General features: G+C 38.5%; 2 protein-coding genes across 4 annotated transcripts in view; one reads left to right on the forward strand and one right to left on the reverse strand.

Annotated features, from left to right (window-relative positions):
- agla (amylo-alpha-1, 6-glucosidase, 4-alpha-glucanotransferase a) overlaps positions 1-16,702 on the forward strand; it is a 33,082-nt gene extending 16,380 nt beyond the window's left edge. Inside the window, exons 12-34 of one of the 2 annotated variants that reach the window (XM_083547794.1) lie at positions 10-197; positions 1,873-1,996; positions 3,745-3,908; positions 4,451-4,552; positions 4,801-4,956; positions 5,273-5,423; positions 6,515-6,639; positions 7,291-7,403; positions 7,748-7,882; positions 8,184-8,314; positions 8,544-8,680; positions 9,196-9,329; positions 9,529-9,704; positions 10,565-10,667; positions 10,792-11,017; positions 11,469-11,580; positions 11,671-11,806; positions 13,588-13,700; positions 13,834-14,045; positions 14,164-14,261; positions 14,354-14,441; positions 14,549-14,682; positions 16,103-16,702. In XM_083547794.1, the coding sequence (XP_083403920.1) occupies positions 10-197; positions 1,873-1,996; positions 3,745-3,908; positions 4,451-4,552; positions 4,801-4,956; positions 5,273-5,423; positions 6,515-6,639; positions 7,291-7,403; positions 7,748-7,882; positions 8,184-8,314; positions 8,544-8,680; positions 9,196-9,329; positions 9,529-9,704; positions 10,565-10,667; positions 10,792-11,017; positions 11,469-11,580; positions 11,671-11,806; positions 13,588-13,700; positions 13,834-14,045; positions 14,164-14,261; positions 14,354-14,441; positions 14,549-14,682; positions 16,103-16,220 (3,176 nt within the window). In that variant the 3' untranslated portion in view covers positions 16,221-16,702. Of the gene's footprint in view, positions 1-9; positions 198-1,234; positions 1,359-1,872; positions 1,997-3,744; positions 3,909-4,450; positions 4,553-4,800; positions 4,957-5,272; positions 5,424-6,514; positions 6,640-7,290; positions 7,404-7,747; positions 7,883-8,183; positions 8,315-8,543; positions 8,681-9,195; positions 9,330-9,528; positions 9,705-10,564; positions 10,668-10,791; positions 11,018-11,468; positions 11,581-11,670; positions 11,807-13,587; positions 13,701-13,833; positions 14,046-14,163; positions 14,262-14,353; positions 14,442-14,548; positions 14,683-16,102 lie in introns of both variants that reach the window. The other variant, XM_083547795.1, reaches the window with a different exon arrangement.
- Positions 16,703-17,650: 948 nt separating this feature from the next.
- Positions 17,651-21,025, reverse strand: LOC310729696 (putative ferric-chelate reductase 1). 2 transcript variants are annotated; one of them, XM_083548173.1, is made up of 6 exons: positions 20,409-21,025; positions 19,928-20,120; positions 19,004-19,143; positions 18,359-18,456; positions 18,166-18,262; positions 17,651-18,069 (listed from the first exon to the last, which is right to left on the reverse strand). In XM_083548173.1, the coding sequence occupies exons 2-6, from the start codon at positions 20,118-20,120 to the stop codon at positions 18,004-18,006; spliced, it is 594 nt and encodes a 197-aa protein (XP_083404299.1). In that variant the 5' UTR covers positions 20,409-21,025; the 3' UTR covers positions 17,651-18,003. The 2 variants fall into 2 exon arrangements, with proteins under 2 accessions (XP_083404299.1, XP_083404298.1); XM_083548172.1 differs by lacking the exon at positions 20,409-21,025 and having other exon boundaries at positions 19,928-20,207.
- Between the last annotated feature and the right edge of the window lie 202 nt (positions 21,026-21,227).

The following is a 21,227-nucleotide window of genomic DNA, read 5'->3' on the forward strand; positions in this document are numbered from 1 at the left end:
TTATTTCAGGCTCTAATGTGTACATCAGGCGAGAGCTAATCTGCTGGGGAGACAGTGTGAAGCTTCGGTATGGCAGTAAACCCGAGGACTGTCCATATCTGTGGGCACACATGCAGAAATACACAGAGATCACGGCTAAGTATTTCACCGGAGTTCGTCTGGACAACTGCCATTCTACACCGCTGCACGTAGCCGAGGTACACATACAGAAACGTTACCATCGTTACTATTGGGTTCTATAAATATTATTACCATTATTACCATTTGTAATAATTACAGTATAAGACTTATCCATCAAAATACCTTATGTGGTGCTTACACTGCTACTACACATAAAATAGCACTGGTCTAGTATATTCATTGTCTGATTCATGTGCTTTAGTAATGTTTAGCCTTATTTACACAGTACTGTTTTATTCCCCCCTTTCAGGCCTGTCAGATTATTATTACCTTTTATTTTGCATTCAATTTGGAATCACTTCAATTATTTGCAGGATTTGAATGCGTGTGAATATTAATGAGGCTGTAATGTTTTTAGCAGCAGAGCTACACTTAAGGTTAAGGCTCTGGGTTATTGATCGTTAGGTTGGGCCCCAGAATTGGTAAGCTGTCACTTTTGGGCCCTTGAGCAAGGCCTTTAACCCTCTTTGCTCCAGAGGTGCTGTATCATGACTGATCCTGCACACTGACCCCAGCTTTCTAGTAAGCTCGAATATGCAAAGAAAGAATTTCACAGTGCTGTAAAGTACCTGTGGCAAACAAAAGCCTTGTCTTTTACTTTCCTCTTTGATTAAAACACAAAGTTCTTGTTGATTATTAGCTGCATTTTACATTTATTAAATTATATGTGATCAATGTAAATATCTACTACTGTATGTTCAGCTTATTGCCACAAAGAAAAACAAAATTTCCCCTTGCACTGGATTTAATACAACAGTGCTGTAGACCCTTCAGAACGCACATGTCTTCAGCCACAGGGAAATAATTGGCTGTAATAAGGTTCTGTTGAAAAAAATGGGAGTGCAATTTTTCTTCGTGTTGTTGTTATTATTATTATTATTATTATTATTAGTAGTAGTAGTAGTGGTAGCGATTATTTGATCAATTAATTAAAAAATAATGAACAGAAAATTATTTATTTGTATGCTGTATTAAATTTTGACACCTGGCATAATTTACCTGTATGTGTGTAGAGAAGTGCCATGAAGAGTGACAGAGTGTTTTCACTCTGCAGGCCATGCTGTGTGCAGCCCGGGCGGTCAGGCCTGATCTGTATGTCATAGCTGAGCTTTTTACAGGCAGCGAACTGCTTGACAATGTGTTTGTAAATCGGCTGGGAATAAACAGCCTAATCCGAGGTACTGCGGGGGTGGATTGTGTGTGTGTGTGTGTGTGTGTGTGTGTGTGTGTGTGTGTGTGTGTGTGTGTGTGTGTGCGCGTGTGCGCGTGTGCGCGTGTGCACGCATGTAGCATAATCATAACAGATTCTCCATGTGTCTTTTGTCCCTCCTTCTCCGTCTATTCCACTTTCTCCAACATTTGCTTGTCCATCTTTCTCTTGTCCGCTTTTTCTTTTTTCTTGATTAACCATCTAATTATCTGTCACATTAACTCATCCCCTGCTCCCTTTTCCTTCCTCTCATCCTCTTTTTCTAGCCCTTTTTTTCTTTCTTTCTTTTTATTCTTGTCTCATATTTTTTTCTTTGTCCTTACTACTTCTTTTTTTTTTGGTTACCACTCTTTTTCCATACCTACTACTACTTCTCTCCCCCCCCCCCCAACCCCCCCCCCCCTCTCTCTCTCTCTCTCTCATCCCCCCCAACCCCCCCCCCCCCCCCTCTCTCTCCTGCTCTAACCCGTGCGATATTGTAGTTCATGTTGGCTGCAGCACGCTCCATCAGACCCGACCTGTACGTGGTGGCTGAGCTCTTCACAGGCAGCGAGGAGCTTGACAATGTGTTTGTCACTAGACTAGGCATCTCTTCCCTTATCAGAGGTATAACTTTTAAACTAAACACACTATAATTGTTTACTGTTATAAGGAAATGTAAATTATTTATACTTGTGCATAATAGTTAATGAGGTGCAATCATTTGAAATAGTATTTATCTAAATAATTATATTTAAGTTTATAATCTAAATAAAAATGTAAACTATTGCTCTCTGGACCCATAATATACTATAATCTGTAGATTCTTGCATATACACGTAGCCTGGCTTCAGTAAGGGGGTGTTTTATCTATATGCCTGAATCGTAATTGGTTCTTTAATGGTTAACTATGTGTAGTGGAAATAGATTTAATGTACACAAAGCTGCACCCCGAAAATATATCGTGCGACTAGAATTAATGATCAATTTCAAAAACCCAGACATTCACCTGCTTGAAAGCCAAATTACAATTTAAAAACATTTAAGTTTTTATTATAGTTTATGAGGATTTATGAGATTTAGGGTCCCCTGGTGGTCTAGTGGTTAGGATGCGGCGCTCTCACCGCTGCGGCCCGGGTTCGATCCCCGGTCAGGGAACCAACCCCAGCCACTCTTACTGCCGGTCCCAAGCCCGGATAAATGGGGAGGGTTGCGTTAGGAAGGGCATCCAGCGTAAAAACTTGCCAAATCAAATATGCGGATGATCCGCTGTGGCAACCCCTAATGGGAAAAGCCGAAAGATTTTTTATGAGGATTTATGAGATTTGAAGGGGCATTGGAGGGGGCAAAATGTCCAAAAGATAAATTTCAGTACACCTTTAACTGTAAATTTTCAATAAATAGCCTCATAAAAAATCAGTACACTCAATGGACAAACGTATTGGGACACCTGTTTTTTCTGGGTTTGTGATTCTTCCTTAAACTGTTACGACAATGTTGTAGGCACACAATTGTATAGGATGTCTTTGGATATGGTAACATAAACATTTCCCCTAATTTGAACTAGGAGACCCCAATCTGTTTAAGCACGACAGTGCCCCTGTGCACAAAGCCAGCTCCATTAATATATGCTTTACATAGGTTGGAATGGAAGATCTTGAGTGCCCTGCTCAACCCTGGCCTCAACCCTATCAATCACCTTTGGGGTGAATTGGAACACTGACTATATCCCAGGCCTTTTCACCTCATCTACATCAGTACCTAACTTTACTATTGCCCTTGTGCCCCGAATGTGCACAAATGGCAACGGCAAATAGGGACTAAATGTAGAATGGGATGTTCAGAAAGCACCTACAAATCTTAACAACAGGTGTCCATAAACTTTTGTCCACATAGTGCATCATAGCTTGTTCAGGAAATATCTAATTCAGAGGAGTGCTATTCTGTTATGATTTTTAATTCCACTTTTTTATCCACCCAATTTGAAAACAAAAAACCCAGATAGGAGTATTTCAGCCTTTAACCACTAATACACCTAACAGCAAATGAGCACCTTTAGCATGACGTTGTGTTTGTAAATCTAATTAGCTGGCTGAGTGTTCAACAAAGCATGTTAATGTACGTTGTTGCATTTGTGCTATACCACAGAGTAATGTTAAAGAAATAAATGTTATTAAGGTGTAATATGTTCGTTCTTGCACCTAGAGTAAGGACTGTATATGTTTTCAGCAATGTTTATCTAAGAGTTACAGGATATTCATTACACTTAGTTTGCAGCTTAAATGTGCAAATAAAGCTTTTTTTTTTTTTTTTGTACTAGCCTGTATCTTGACCTGTGTAGTGTTCGAATTCTTCATGTACTTTGTGTGCGACAGAGGCAATGAGCGCCGGAGACAGTCACGAGGAGGGTAGGTTGGTGTACCGTTACGGTGGTGAGCCTGTTGGAGCCTTCCTGCAGCCGAGCCTTCGTCCTCTGGTGCCCAGCATCGCCCATGCCATGTTCCTGGACATCACACATGACAACGAATGCCCCATTCAGGTAACCTGAACTATTCCCTCACCACATCCATAAACCTCTTCCTTGGCCTTCCTCTTTTCCTTCTTCCTGGTGGCTCCATCCTCAGCATTTTCCTACCGATATACCCCATGTCCCTCCTCTGCACAAGTCCAAACCATCTCAATCTCGCCTCCCTCACCTTGTCTCCAAAACGTCCTACATGCGCTGTCCCTCTAATAAACTCGTTATTAATTCTGTCTATCCTCGTCACTCCCAACAAAAACTTTTGACTCTTTTACTCAATGCCACTGTCTCTAATCCATACATCACAGGTCTCACCACAGTCCTATAAACTTTCCCTTTCACTCTCGCAGATACTCTTCTATCACAAATCACTCCTGCCACTCTTCTCCACCCACTCCACCCTGTAAATAACTAAAAAGAAATATAATATAATAAATAACGTGTCAAAGATATTTTCATTTAGTCATTAATGCTTACATATAGTGTGTATACAGTATTATATACATAAATTATTAAATAAACTATTGACAATTAGTGTTGTTTGTGCATGTGTGCTGCAGATCCGTTCCGCGTTCGACTCCTTGCCCAGCTCTGCTATCGTCTCTATGGCCTGCTGTGCCACCGGTAGCACTCGAGGCTATGATGAGCTCGTACCTCATCAGGTAAGATCACACTCTTTACTACATGAGTTTATGAGAAATAGTCAATCTTTGTGTATTTCTTTACCTAGGGTTAGAGTAATGTTCATGTTACCATTTCGGATTACACTGATTTGATGTCTTCCAGGCTTAAAATGTCTGGTCTTTAAAAAAAAAAAAAAAAAAAAAAATCTAATCAGCTTCTTGCATCCTATTTATCAAGTACATTTAATAAACTGGAGAATGATTAAAAGCTGTATACTATTTAACAGATCTCCGTGGTATCCGAGGAGCGCTTTTACCAGAAGTGGAACCCCCAGTCTACGAAGTCCAGCCCTGGACAAGTCAGGCCACAGACGGGCATCATCGCTGGTAAGCTGGCTCTGAACCGCCTGCACCAAGAGCTCGCAGCCAACGGCTTCAACCAGGTGAGCACATGGTGTGTGTAAGTGTAGGTGTGAGTGTTGTCTGTGTGGGTATAAATGTATAGATGTATATACATTTTTATAAGTACTAATAAAAAAAAATTATATCCTCAGTCTATAAAGGTGATTTGTGGCAGTGTCTATTAAAGGTTACTTGAATTGAATTGTATGCGTCTATGCGTGTTTGTGGATCATGTTATGTTCTCTGCTTTTCCCTCTTAATGTTTTGTGTTCATGCTTTTAAGATTTCCCTAGCTGTTTATACACACGGGTAATGTGCGTGTGTGTGCGCGTGTGTGTGCGCGTGCCCTCTCTCCAGGTGTTTGTGGATCAGGTGGATGAAGACATCGTTGCCGTTACTCGTCACTCTCCCAGTTCGCACCAGTCCGTCGTGGCTGTGTGTCGCACCGCCTTCCGCAACCCCAAACAGCATAAATACGCAACTGAGGTTCCACCTATGTTTATTCCAGGTGAATGTCATGACGAACTCTTGAAATGGAGTCTAAAAAAAATAAATTTGTCGGGTGCGCTGTTATAGGGAAATAAATAAAACGTGGGTGTGGCATGGCTCAGCTCAAAGTGGAGACACTGTAACAACCCTAAGGTTATTTTCCTTTACCAATTTAATGTCAGTTGAAAAATGGTCTGTCCTGAACAAACAGCTTTAACAATGACATTAAATAATCTAACAGAAAATTTGATTGTATCAGTTACCATTTAGGGGGTAACTCTATACAAAATTCACGGTTTAGTATGTACCTTGTCAGTCAGGGGCAAGCAATGCAAAACATAAGATTGCTTTTTGTTTTTTATTAACAGTTTATTATTATTATTATTAACATTCGTGCACTTCAACATTTTAAATTTTAAAAATGTAAAACACACACACACACACACACACACACACACACACACACCTCTGTATTACCCAAATGGAGGAAGTGAATTAATGAAGGATGAAAAAAATGAAGACATTTGTTAAAGTATGCTGAAATAAGTAGAACATATCCTCAAAAAATATAATATTAAATGTAAAACACACACACACACTCACGCACACACACACGCCTCTGTATTACCCAAATGGGTTCTACTTATTTCAGCATACTTTAACAAATGTCTTCATTTCTTTCATCCTTTATTAATTCACTTCCTCGATATGTGGAAGTATCAGTATTTTCTCCTAAGAGAAATACTTTAAGCTGGACATAAAACACATAAGAATCCATATTGCTAGACTGTTGTTAAAAAAAACGGAAGTGGCAGCATTTTCACGCATGCGCAAAACTAAATCAGATTTTTACAACGTACCACAAATCGTGTTTTGGGTAAATAGTGAGTAGCCACAGTGACACTGCGCTAACTCTGTTTTTTTTTTTTTTATATATATACCCCTGGTATTGTTGTGTATGTTTTCAAGTTTAATAATAAAAATAATTTAAAAAAAGTGTATTGTTTAGAATCAATATCTTCTTCTCTTCTCTCCATTCCTTCTCTCTCTCTCTCTCTCTCTCTCTCTCGTGCACTCTCTTCTTTTTTTTTTTTTTTTTCCCCCTTTCAGGTAAGATAGAGGAGGTGGTGTTGGAGGCTCGGATGGTAGAGACTCAGGCCGGTGCCTACAAAAAAGATGAGAAGAGCATTAATGGCCTGCCTGAGTTCACAGTGGAGATTAAAGAGCACATCCAGGTTGGTGCCTAATGAGAGCTTTGAGTCTGATTATATAAAGACACAAAGGTTTTGTGTAAAATTACACACACCCCTCAGGGTTTATTTTTATAGCTACTTTCACCATTTTTGGAGTTATACTGCATGTTTGTTTCATTTTTAATAGAGACCGGGGCTCTCAAACGTCACACAATCAAGTTTTTGTTCTCCTGATCTTATTTATATATCAACTGTTTGGGAATTACAAGTCAAATCTTTACTTACGATGGACGTGGAACTGGTTGATTGATGATGAAGGCTTTTCAGTGTTTTTACTGTAATTGTTATTGCGCAGTGAAGCCACTAGGGGTCAGTAAACATCAACATCCTGTTCTTTGACATAACTTCTACATGCTGATTAATATCTCTCTTATTTTAGTTAAAAGACTGAAAAGGCCCCACGATATATTTAAAAGTGGGCTGCAGATCAAAATCTTTCCAAAAGGATTTATTATGCATGTGTAGTCCAGTTACAGATCACGATGAGAGAAGAATGTATTACCATTTTAATATTTTACACAAATGTGTGCTTTGTCCTGTAGTTACTGATTACAGTAATCAGTTAGTCAGTCAGTCTATTAGTTTATTACTTGGTTGTAATTGTGTTCGGTTGTGCTGTTTTTTGTGTCTCAGCTGAAGGACAGCAGTGTGGTGAAGCAGACTGAAGTGACATCACGAGGCCGCAGCGAGTTTGTGCAGGAGATCGAGTTCAAGCGTCTCACCCCTGGAAGCGTCATCGCTTTCAGGTTCTGAACATATTACAGGTTATATTTACACAATCTCATAAATAGCCGTGATTTATTCAGTGGCTAATTCTCTCAGACTCAGAGTTTCAGGTTGTATACAGGTTGTTTCCCTTTCTTTTGCTGTATATGAGTAAATTTATATAATTTTTTTATTTATTTTTTTTTATTTTTTTTTTTTTTATATATATATATTTTATTAGCTGTATGTAGTTTGTGGTATAAATTAATATCTAATTATCCAGTATAATAAATATAATTTCACTGTGCGGTGGCTTTTTTTTAAATTTAACTTCAATCTATTAAATATAATAATAATAATTATTATTATTATTATCTCTCTGTAGGGTGAGTTTGGATCCAAAGTCACAGGATCTTGTGGGTTTTTTGAGGAGTCACCTCATTCAGTTCAACCCTGAGTACAAAGCAGGGAGTGTGCTGGACGAGAATGCTCCCACCATACTCAAGACCCCACTGAGCCAGTAGGTGATAGACACACACACGCACACACACACACATTCTTCTATGTAATACACTGGCTGCCAATCAGCTTCTCTTTTAAAGACACATCAGGGAACCTTTTTTAATTATCCGTATTCTATTGTGTATTTGATCTACATATGAAAAAGTTACTGAGATTGAAGTAAACTAGCATTGATTGAGGGATGCAAGAGATATTTTTATATTAAAATAAAGATATTGTAACGATATTCAAAAAGAAATGAAGAATGGTATAATAAGGATGAGGCAGAAGAACAAATTGCATGTTTTCCTTGTGCGTAGGATCATGGACAAGCTGACTCTGGCTGATCTGAATTCGCTTTTGTTCCGGTGTGATGAGGAGGAGAAGGAGGACGGTGGTGGCTGTTATAACATCCCTGGGTGGACAACCCTCAAGTACGGTGGCCTGCAAGGTACAGTCTAGACTTCGCCAAATTCTCTGTTGTTCCTGCACAGTGAAGAGGTTTAAGATTTTATAAGTGATGCTCGGTTTAGAACAAAGAAGATGAAAAAGAGTTTAAACAATTCGGATTATTTCTCTATTAATTATGTGCAAGGTTTTCCACAGAGGGCGACTGGTTGACTGCGGTAATGTACAGCATGTGAGATTCTGACTTAGATGTATGTGGATTTGTTTCACAGGCCTGATTTCAGTCATGGCCGACATCAGACCTAAGAACGACCTGGGCCACCCGTTCTGTGATAACCTGAGACAGGGAGACTGGATGATCGACTATGTTAGTAACCGACTGGTGGCTCGCAAAGATGTGCTCGGAGAGGTGAGCATTCTGAGACTATAAACCTACAGTGAGTGTTTGTTTCGGAAAAACCAAAGCATGTGAACAAAATGTGATTTACAAGGAGAATGAAGGTAGTATTTTACTGTTACTAAATACTATTAACTGCAGCAAATTGAATAGCAGGATGGAAAATACCAGAAATGTTTTTTTGTGGGCAAAAAGAAATTCAAGAGCAAATTTTTATTACAATAAACTGCATGAAAAAATGAAGATTATATTTTAGCTAAAAACATACACAGGATTTATGAGTTTTGCAATAAAGTCTTCCTGGTCTTAATAAAATTTAAGGGAAGTGACAGATACATCACTTTATGCAACAATTAACACATTTCACTAAATTATTTAAGGGAAATAGATAAGTTTGTATGACGATGTAATTTACTATATAATTGTAGTAATTAAAATAGTTTAATTATTTATAGGCAAAAAGTGTATCTTTGTATTATAGGAAAAGTGTATATTGGGATTTTTTTTTTTTTCTTCGCTCTTTGCAGGTGGGTAGGTGGTTCGAGGCCATGTTTGGCTACCTGAAACACATCCCTCGCTACCTCATCCCCTGCTACTTCGATGCCATCCTGGTTGGCGCATACAGCAAAGCCCTAGACGCTACCTTCAAACAGATGTCACCGTCAGTCTCTTATGTTAACAAATGACCTTTATAGTAATAATGCTACATTACAGTTTGATGAAACTGTACATTATTGTACATTTAAAAATACATATAAAATCTATTTGTCATCTTCATGAATGTTTAACTAACTGACTTGTGATAACAGGAACATACAGAAATATCCAAGAGTGAATTATTGTTGTCTACATTACGTTAGGTTTGTGCAGGATGGTTCAACCTTTGTCCGTTTGCTGGCTCTGGGTTCACTGCAAATGTGTGGTGTGGGTCGTTTTCCTGCCCTTCCACCCCTCTCTCCTGCACTGCACGACGTCCCACGCCGCATCAGCGAGATCACCAAGCAGGAGGAACAGTACTGCGTCTCCATGGCAGCAGGTTACTGATAAACACATGAACCTGCATTCTCATCACAGATATTACACGCACCATAATTTCCGGACTATTAAGCGCACGCAAATATAAGCCGCACTGAATTTTACAAAGATTTTTATTTTGAACATAAATAAGCTGAAACCAATATACTTTACACAGGCTTTAAGGAAAGACAGTGTCTGTTACACGGCTTGTATCTAAACAGTAGCCTACCAAGAAAGTCATTGTTCGCTGTCTTCCTCCTTCCTTTCACAACAATTTCTCTCGGGAGTTTATCTTTTGGCATCGTCATGCGTTTAAAAAGGACCATCGGTGAAGCTTTTCTCCCGATGCCGTGCAGCTCAGAACACAGGTGAAGTGCGTTTTTTCCTGCCGGTTGTTTTCAGCGTGACGAATGATTCGCATTTCCTGTAGACAGTCCGAGTGAGCGGCAGGTCAAACGTCAGAGGAACCACATCGATATTTATGATGTGCTGCGGCCCGATTCAGTGGGAGCGCATCTGATTTAATATAAAGAGTTTCATTACTTCACCTTAAACTGTTCGGCAATTTCATTGGTCTAATGTTATGGGGGTTCAGTTTTTTGGCTTGAAGCTTGTGAAACCGGGAAAAACCCCGGAAAAATCCATAAATTAGCCGCTTCATTGTTTAAGCCGCGGGGTTCAAAACGTGGGAAAAAAGTAGCGGCTTATAGTCCGGAAAATACGGTATGTATAGTTTCGTGTATTACATCAACTTTGAACTGGTTAAAGGACTAGAAGTGAAGGATTTTTAGGAATTATATAAAAGTTCTGTTTATTATTAGGTGATGAATTATTCAGCATATTAATGTACATATTTCTGGCTCATTGAAATTTTGACAGGCTTGCCTCATTTCTCATCCGGAATCTTCCGTTGCTGGGGCAGAGACACGTTTATCGCCCTGCGAGGGCTCTTGCTGCTCACTGGTCGTCACCTGGAGGCCAGGTAATCTGCAGCATGAGTAATAAATCCATCTAGTTATAGAGCTAGAAGCCACCTATTATTCTGCAGTCTGAGATCTGTAAATGGACATTATTGAATGTTTGGATTGCTTCCCTTTCTCTGTCAGGAACATTATCCTGTCCTTTGCTGGCACTCTGAGACACGGCCTGATCCCCAACCTGCTTGGCGAGGGGGTAGCGGCCCGATTTAACTGCCGTGACGCCGTGTGGTGGTGGCTGCAGTGTATTCAGGATTATTGCAGCATCGTGCCTGATGGCGTTGCTATTCTCCAGTGCCCTGTCTCCAGGATGTACCCTACAGATGATGCATTGCCTCAGGCACCAGGGACTGTGGTGAGACACACACATACACACACAGGTGTTGAATAGAGAATTGAGCAATATAGGTTTATGTAGTATGATGTCATAGTAGTATGAGAGATGTGGGTATTGCATGTATGATGAAGTAGTATGACTTCCTGATCAGTTACCATATAGTTATGTCTGGTCGGTGTGTGTGTATATATACATAAATACATACACTGACCAAGCATAACTTTATAGCAACCGATCAGGCATAACATTGACCATCTGCCGAATGTTGTGTTTGTACCCTTTTGCTGCCAAAACACACATCGAGAATCAACAGCATTTTAAATATATATAAATTTGGTTCGGTTATGAATGTGTTCTATATAATGGGTGTGCAATATAGCAGATGTAGGTATAGTAATGTACAGTATGCATGATGTGGTTGTAGTATAGGTGTACAATCTATGATTTGTCTTGTGCTGTTCACATGCAGGATCAGCCTCTGTGTGATGTAATTCATGAAGCTCTTCAGCGCCACATGAAGGGCATTGAGTTCAGAGAGAGGAACGCTGGACCACAGATCGATCGTAACATGAGAGATGAAGGTATCACATTAACCGCTGTACTAAAATATGAACAGTGCTAACATAAAATGTATAATAAATAATACATTTGAAATCTAATTTTTCCTCCAGGATTCAACATAGTGGCCAAGGTGAATCCAGACAATGGTTTCGTGTACGGAGGAAATCGCTTCAACTGCGGCACTTGGATGGATAAAATGGGCGAAAGCGAACGAGCTCGCAATAAAGGGATTCCTGCTACACCCAGGTACATCACATACTCACAAACACGGACAAAACTGAATTCATTCTCTTTACATTTTTATGTCTGGTAGATCATGTATTTGTGTATTAAAGTGGTAACTGGTACCTGATTTTAACTGACTGACTAATCTTTTATTTTTATTATTATTTAAGAGACAATTTAGTAATTGTAATACCATAATTTCCGGACTATTAAGCGCACCCAAATATAAGCCCCACCCACTGAATTTGACAAAGATTTTTATTTTGAACATAAATTCGCCGCACCTGTCAATAAGCCGCAGATGCCGACATTGAAACTAATGAACTTTACACAAGCTTTAATGAAAGACAGTGTCTGTTACACGGCTTGTATCTAAACAGTAGCCTACCAAGAAAGTCATTGTTCACTATCTCACTCCTTCCTTTCACAACAATTTCTCTCGAGAGTTTATCTTTTGGCATCGCTGTGCGTTTAAAAATCACCATCGGTGAATCTTTTCTCCTGATGCCGTGCAGCTCAGAACACAGGTGAAGTGCGTTTTTTCATGCCCGGTTGTTTTCAGCGTGACGAATGATTCACATTTCCTGTTGACAGTCCGAGTGAGCGGCAGGTCAAACGTCAGAGGAACCACATCCATATTTATGATGTGGTGCGGCCCATTCATTAGTTCACCTGAACCTGTTCTGCAATTTCATTGGTCTAATGTTATGGGGCTTGAAGTTTTTGGCATGAAGTTTGTGAAACCGGAAAAAAACCCAGGAAAAATCCATAAATTAGCCGCTTCATTGTTTAAGCCGCGGGGTTCAAAGCGTTGGAAAAAAAGGAGCAGCTTATAGTCCGGAAAATACGGTACTTTATGTGGGATATTGATTGCCAGACACCAGACAGGATTCACCCTTTTACATAGAGAACCAGTTGATCTGGTGCCGTACACTCCCCTTTATTAGCCAAATTCAAGCACAATCTGCACAATTCATCAATTCAAGCCACATTTGCATAAAAAAAGGTATAATAGCAATGTGAAGAAGATATGCTTACAAATTATGACAACTTTTTTAACCATTTCGCATTTAATGGCTTATGCTAGAAACTAATGCCTAGATGTGTTTGGGTTTAAAACTATTCAGGTGAGAACCAGTATAATATATTTTGATCAACATGACATGAATTATTGATAATGTAGGAAACAGCAGAAATAATTAAAAATGTAAAAATGAACCATCATGTGAACAAAGCGCATTAGCTCAATGTGTTTGTGTACACCTTTGAAAACAAGTAAATGTGGCTCAACACTATACAGTGCAACCTCGATACTCGTGGGGGTTACGTTCTACGACCCCTCGGGAGTAACACAATATCGCAAGGTTTTGACTCTCTCCTTTTAATAGTTCCTTTTTCAACGGAAATTGTACATGTACATTCACATGTTCACATGTACATTCACAATTGTGAATTACTTAATAAAAAAATATATTTTATAATATAATAATGCAATAATTTATAGATAAGTTTTTTATTAGTACAAACTGTGTTTTGAAATGTTACTCCAGACTTTTGAGCCACTCGCAGCTTCTCGTGAACTATCAGATTTTTCACAAGTTCCTCTTAGTCCGGTTCCAAATGAATAGTCGTGTACTATCGAGGTAACAAGTGTCAAGGTTCCACTGTACTGTATACAGAAGACTTTGCGTGAGGCAAAAAAGTTATTGGCTTTTATGTATGTGGGTAAATGCTGGCTACTTAGAGTGGCGGTCCCACTGTAAGACCCGTCAAACCCTCTGTGGTCTGTGTCACCAAAACAGGGACGGCTCAGCTGTGGAGATCGTGGGTTTGTGTAAGTCAGCCGTACGCTGGCTGGTGGAACTCCATAAGTGGGGTCTGTTCCCTTACAGCACCATGACCATCGACAGAGACGGTAAGAACACAACACACTCCAACATCCCACTATTTATTGTATTTCATTTATTGCAAAGTGGAGCATCGTTATAAAACGGGGATGATATGGGATCAATAAAGTATTCTGATCATTCTGATTATTCATTCTTTAGGTAAACCGCTCACTGTGTCCTATGAAGAGTGGAACAGAAAAATCCAGGACAATTTTGAGAAAATGTTCTACGTGTCTCACGACTTTAAAGACCCTAATGAGAAACATCCCGAGCTGGTCCATAAAAGGGGGATTTATAAGGACAGCTGTGGAGCCTCGAGCCCGTGGTGCGATTACCAGCTCAGACCCAACTTCACCATCGCCATGGTGGTGGTAAGAACTGAGCTTTAGATTAATTATATTGTTTCGTGTTTTTCTAATTTGTTCTTTAATGGGCTGTTTGATTTATAGCTAGTTGTCCCCCCCAAATTTTGTCTATAATTTTCTTTAGGCCCCGGAGCTGTTCACGGTGGAGAGAGCCTGGGAGGCTCTGAGTATCGCTGAAGAAAAGCTTCTCGGACCGCTAGGAATGAAGACACTTGATCCAGAGTAAGACTTGCTTTCTGTCCCAAATGTAATCTTTTTTTTTTTTTACCTTATATTAATCATTTTCTGGCAATTAATTATTTGTTTTTTAACAGTGACATGGTTTACTGTGGTGTTTATGACAACTCGCTCGACAACGACAACTACAACCTAGCCAAAGGCTTCAACTACCACCAAGGCCCTGTGAGACAAATCAGATCTGCTTCCTGATCGCTAATTTCACATCATCTTCCTTCACTGATTCAGATTCATAATTTTATTGTATGTATATTTGTTCTTTTTTTTTTTAGGAATGGCTTTGGCCAGTTGGTTATTTCCTCCGTGCCAAGTTATATTTCGCCAAGAAGCTCGGAAAGGAAACCTACGACAAGACAGTGTTTCTGGTGAAGAACGTTCTCTCTCGCCATTACGTCCATTTGGAGAGGTAACCATGCCAAAACGTTGCGTTTCTTAGATTTAAAAAAAGGAAAACCGTGTAAAGCTCTGGAGTGCTGTTTTTCATAGTCACCTGTGCAAGGGCTTTTCTACAAAAATCTACAGAATCTTACATTTTTATATATTTCGTCTAAAAGGCTTTCCTTCTAAAATATCTAAATGGTTTTCCGTAAATTACAAATAATATGCAAAACTGAAAACAAATTCTCTTTTGTCATTCGGTTCTAAAAACTTCTTACATTTATAACAGTTCACTATCTACAGAATCCTTGTTTAATTTGCCAACAAATACCATTTTTATCTACCTTATATTTTTTTTATTAATGTTTTGGATTGTCTTAAATCTAGTTAGCTCTCTCATTACCCTGTTTTGTCAAGACCGTCAAAAACTTGCCCCTCTGTACTGAAGACTTATCTTGTGACAGGCACTGGGGACTTCTTAAAAAAAAAATGACAACTGAGCATTTTTTCATTCAATGGTGTGGGAAAATGATAACGATATCCACCTTTTTTATATATTTCCTTTTCACACACCATTCATTCACTCAAACACACTGTTAACTCTTGTTTATGCTGATGTACAGTTTAGTGCCTTTACATAAAAGGTTATCATTGTACACCCGCTATCACATGACGCATGCACCTTTTGAACGTTATAGTCGTGGGAAAAACTATTGTTAGAACACCGATGGTGAGAATAAGCCTTTAACAATATACTAACAATATACCGGTAACTCTCTTATATGTGCAATATAATGCTGTTATTTATATGAAACCTTTAAATATACTAATTTCTTTAATTGTGTTAATAAACGCCAAAGAATTCGGTTTTTATATCAACAATTACATTGCAGTTGTATTTACATTCTTGGAATTGGTCTTGGATTTTGTAATACGTTAAATGTCAGGTTATCAGAAAACGTTACTTCCAGATAAAAGCGATTCATATTAAATCATCTTGTAAATACAGTGAACACGACAGGGTTCCCACACATTATGAAAAAGTATGGAATTTCATTTAAACGATTTCCCGCTGAGTCTGGAGAAAGATTTGTACTTCCATTCTATTGCTCCATTCGGTTTTCTAAAATATAAAATTAATCATTTGTGAAAATATTTTTTATAAAAACAATGGCTACGCCTATACCAATCCGGATACATTTAAAAACTGCATTTTCATCTACAAACGTGTGAGTCTGGAAAAGTATGGAATTTTGAAATTCAAAATGTGTAGGAACCCTGACACAACCACTGCATTTTTATTTTTTTGTCTAGCATTGATTAGTTGTGCTCTGCTGTATGTTAATACTATGCTGATTTCGGTCAATAAGACCATCAGGCTACTTAATTGAATCTGATAGATAGTTTGTAGCTGAACCCTACTGTACGATGCTGTGTTTTGTTTTCAGGTCCCCATGGAGGGGTCTGCCAGAGCTGACGAACGAAAACGGTCAGTACTGCTCATTCAGCTGCGAGACCCAGGCCTGGTCCATTGCCACTGTTCTGGAGGTCCTTCATGACCTTTAACCTTTCAGAGGCTGTTTAAAGGTTCAAGTCTTCCAGAATATTTTTAGCTTTCTGGAGCCAGTAGAAACGTTACACGACCGTGAATGTGCACTGTGCGGTACGAACATGAGCCTCACCGCGCTCTGACAGTATTTCTCACAGTGTCCGATCCTCAATTCAACCTCCATCATGTATTTCCATATAACACAAAATCTCTCGAAAACTAGAGTCTCTTTAATACAGAATTAAAGTAACTCTCTCTGTAATGAGATTGAATTGAAGCCTGTAGGTCCTGCTGCTGTGTCTGTAACTGTGTCACTGTGTGCTAGCAGCTAGCGTATTGTGATGTGTTTATGTAGTCTGTAAACTGCTGTTGTGTTTTTGTCTCATATGTGTAAAGAAATTCGAGAATTTGAGGCTTCTCATGTTGTAGACTCGTGTTCTGGGTTAGGTTTACACCATTGTGAGAATAAGTAAAAGTAATAAATCCCTGTCTAAGAGTGCCAGAGTGTGTGCTAGCATTTCCTTGGCTGCTTCCTTTATTCAGCAAACATAACTGATCAAATAAAAATGTTCTGTGTTTTCTGTAATGACTTACATTGGAGTGGGAAGATTAAAAAAGTCTAGTGTGGTATTAAAACACAGACCTCACCATTTACAGCATGCAAGAATAGAATATCAATTTCACTGACATTTTAGTGGTTACATCATATGGTCATCTACAGGCCTGGACTTGATTCTATTTGGAGCTTAAATTGATATAACGAACGACAAATGCACTTAACTAACGTCAAGAAAATTCGCTCACTTGAGACACGCCTCTGTTTTATTCGAATGAAACATGTGCAACATGTAAATAGAGTTTAAAAGCTCTGAATACCAGTGTTTTCAGTATTAAATCCTCAATAAATACAGCTTATATGTTCACTGGTCTTCATTCAGTTGGGTTTTATAAATATATATATATATTTTTTTTTTATTATCTTTCCTGTCATCTCTACAGTGTATAAACACACTTCCTTTGTTTTTCTGACCTTTGTGGAATCTGATTATAAGACAAGATTATTTTGTTCTTGAAATCGAACGGTGAAGAAATTTCACATAGTTAATAACTGTTTTTACCTTTTTGTCTGTTGAACTGACTTCTATATTTTTAGTTTTATAACCATAAAGACTGTAGAATAACATAGTTTATAACATAGGACTGTAGAAAGAACATTCACTTATGATCTTATACTCCAGTACTCATGTTAGTTCTCACTCTCCAGTGTTCTGTATTGTTGAAAGATTTATGATCAAACTCTTAATGTCACCCAAATGAGGATGGGTTCCCATTTTGAGTCTGGTTCCTCTCAAGGTTTCTTCCTCATAACATCTAAGGGAGTTTTTCCTTGTCACATTCGCCATGGCTGCTCATCAGGACTAAATACACATCATTCACCTTGACTATTGATTTGTGTAAAGCTGCTTTGAGACAATGTCTGTTGTGAAAAGCGCTATAGAAATAAACTTGAATTGACTTGACTATATGCAACAATGCAGCAGGCGCCAAGCTGGTTTACAGTTATAAAGTTTCACATCAGGTTTTTCCAAAGTATAACTTTCAAAAACGTTTATTAGCTGAAAAACTGGTGAAAACATTTTTTATTATACGTTTGCCGGTTTCCAGATTTCAAATGGGTTTGTTGCACGACTACAAAGCATCCACATTTTTTAATCTCTGTACACAGTGAAATATTTACTTTATCATTTTTACTCGGATTCAAATCTTCATAATATTTGCAGTGGCTTCCATTACCAGAGATCAGAGTAGAGTTAAAGATGAGGATCTGAAGAGCTCAAGTGCAATCAGGATGTTGAACAGCATCATCTGGATTGTAACAAATAAAAGTGTTTTGGGAATGAAAATGGACATAGTAGCAAAAGTAATTATTTTTACATTACATTACATTTTCTCTGTATTTACCAGACAGTTCACAGCTAATGTAGGACTGTTGGACAGCAGGATAGGGGGGCTCTTCACCATGGTCCAGAACTCGGTATAGTTCCTCACAATAGTTGCACTGCAAAACAAAGCTGATCAGGTCAAATAAAACACTGCAGCACTCATCAGGTAAAGAAAAAGAAAAAAAAACAAACACTTGCAAAAGCTCTAGTACCAGAATGTAATATTGCTTGGAGCAGGTGATGGCGGTGCAACCCACATGACCTCAATTCGGTTTAATTCATTTGGTCCAGCATGGCTGATTGTCGATTTCTGGGGACCAGAAAAAACTGATTCATTAGATTTGTGCATGTTTCTGTAATAAAACTCTTTCACATGGAAAGAGCATAAAAGACCAATAGGCTAAAATTTATTTAAATTTACTTAGAGTAGATAGTAAAAAGTAATAATTAGATTAGGAATTGTTTGGGAAAGATTTGATTATGTTTTAAAGTTATATTAGGTTTGAATAAAATCAGAATATGGTGGTTAAAATTAGGAAAGATTAGGGTTGGATTAGATCTGTTGGAACTGTTATTTAGAGTGGTCTGTAAAGAGCTCTGGTCTGAACTGCACCTCAGGCCTCCTCACACAAGATCATCATCAGTACCTGACTTTCCTAACACTCTTGTGGCTGATGAACACACGTGGTAAATTTTTTTCAGAAGCGTGGAGGAAATTTTTATAACAAATTGGGACTAAATGGGGGGGGGGGGGAGCACATCCCATATTTATGACCAGGTGTCTGAACTTTTGCCAATTTAGTGTAAGAGCATGTAATTCAATGATGAGCACTGTGAATATGAAAATTGTACGCAACTTCAATGTTGAAACAGTTGTGCAGTCGGACCAGACGCGCGTCTCCTGCCATGAATGAACCTTGGGCACCTTTTCCTGATGTTGGCAGAGCTTGCAGCATGAAGCCCTCAAATGTTATGCTGTTCACTGACTCCAAAGTCACTAGTGGGTAAAGACACATTCACATTTAGCTGTTATCCTGTACTATTGACCACATAACTGAATTCTGGTTCACCAGATGATGATATTTCTGTAGATTTAACAATAATTCCAGCTAAAATAAAGGGATTAAATTAATGTGCTTGGTCTAATATGCTATTATTTCTGGAGTTAGCCACTCATTCAACGGGAGATGGTGGACAAAGGAATATATGTAACCGTAAGAGTTGTGAGGTTTTATGTTAGATCATTAGAAAACATTTAAAAGAACTCTACACTGTCAGCATTGGTAACTGGAACTTTTCTGATATCTTCCAGACAGTCGAGTTTGCACAGTCTGGTTTCTTTTCAGTAATATAGAAGCTGCATTTATTCTGCTTTGAGGAGAATCAAGCGAGGGAACAGCTCCTTATAGCTTCCAAAGTGTAAGTGATGTCCCACAGCATTACATGTAACTACAAATGGTTTGAAAGTGCATAATATTTAGTAAATAATGTGGATTCTGTTCCATCATGCTTTCTTATTTACTTGCAATTTCAGGTCTTTCTTGACATCTGTCTACATGTGAATATCGATATCTACAATATTTTGAACATGATCTCTGTCTTAATTAGCCGTGAGAAAAAGAGCACACTGCTGCTAAGCGTGTTTTGTAGCAGACCGTTTCTGTCCTCTGAATCTGCAAATACATGTGATTTCTCTTTTGTTTGATTTTTTTCCTGATTTTCTAGAAATATCTCATTTATATTTCATATTGATCTCATAATAATCAAGAATCCTGTATGACCTGTGATCATGTCTCCAGGTCTGCAGGCCACGCGGTTCACTGTGACTCTGTACGGCGCTGTGGTGGTCTGAGGCTCAAAGCTCGGGTGATTCGGCAGCATAGTGTTACACGCTGATGCTACTGATCCATCAGGGTAGGCATGCACGGAGCTCAGTGTGTACATTTCAAACAGCACAAAAAAAAAGAGACGCATCTGAGGAAAGGAAAAGAGGAAAGAATGCATCCCCATGTTGCTCATAAGATCACAGTTTATTTAACAATGTATTAGTGTGAGTGTAGTATATATTTCTATGTATTCAATACAATAATAGAAATAGCAACATAATAATAATAATAAATCATTCTAATCACTCCAGTCCAGTTGGTTTGGAGCATAACGTTCTTCTACAGGAAAGCCTTGAAGAAAATATGGAATTTTGAAGTATGCAAGTACAATATAAAACACAGGTAAATTCAGAGAAACTCCTGAGATAAACCTTACCTTCAGCAATCCTTGATCCCCAGAAGGTTGTGAAGTTTCTGTCCTGTCATGATGGTGCTACCAAAAAATATCTGACTAGGGGTGGGAATATTTCCCTATTCACTGGGTTTTAGGTTCATGTAGGTGGTTCTTTAGCTTTTATTCATTTTTGTGCTGTTTCTGTTGTTTTCATCCAGTCTGGTACTTGTGTAATATAATATGGATATTTAATACATCCATAGCATTTAAACAGTGAAATGCTTTGCTTGAATTGAATAGGATTGTATGGACAGTTCCAGGTTTAAGGATCAACACTAGATTCAAAACCTTTATAAAACTGCCACTCGGGCACAGTTACGTTCTTCTAGTCAGCCTTTAAAACCGTGCAACTGTTCAATCTGTTGCCATTTTGACCACCTGCCTAATATGCTGTTGGTCTCCCTTTTGCTATCGAAACAGTCCTGACCTGTTGAGCATTAACTTCTTCAGCAATGTGAGCTACATGAGCTCGTCTGTTGGATCGGAACACACGGACCAGCCTTCACTCACCACGTGCATCAGGTTGACTCTTGACAAACTTTCAAATCCTTACACTTGACCTCAACTTTGAGGACAAAATGTTCACTTGCTGCCTAATATATCACCCACTAACAGGTACCATGATGAAAAGATAATCAGTGTTATTCACTTCACAGGTCATAATGTCAATGTTATGCCTGTGTAAAGACAGTTTTCAGACTTTTATGTATAAGTGTTGGCACATAATCACTACAGAATTAAATCTAATTAAATATTAAATATATATATATTTTTAATATATATTCAATATCCATCTTTACC

This window comes from Silurus aristotelis, assembly GCF_946808225.1.
Source record: "Silurus aristotelis genome assembly, chromosome: 8".
Classification (NCBI taxonomy): Eukaryota; Metazoa; Chordata; class Actinopteri; order Siluriformes; family Siluridae; genus Silurus; species Silurus aristotelis.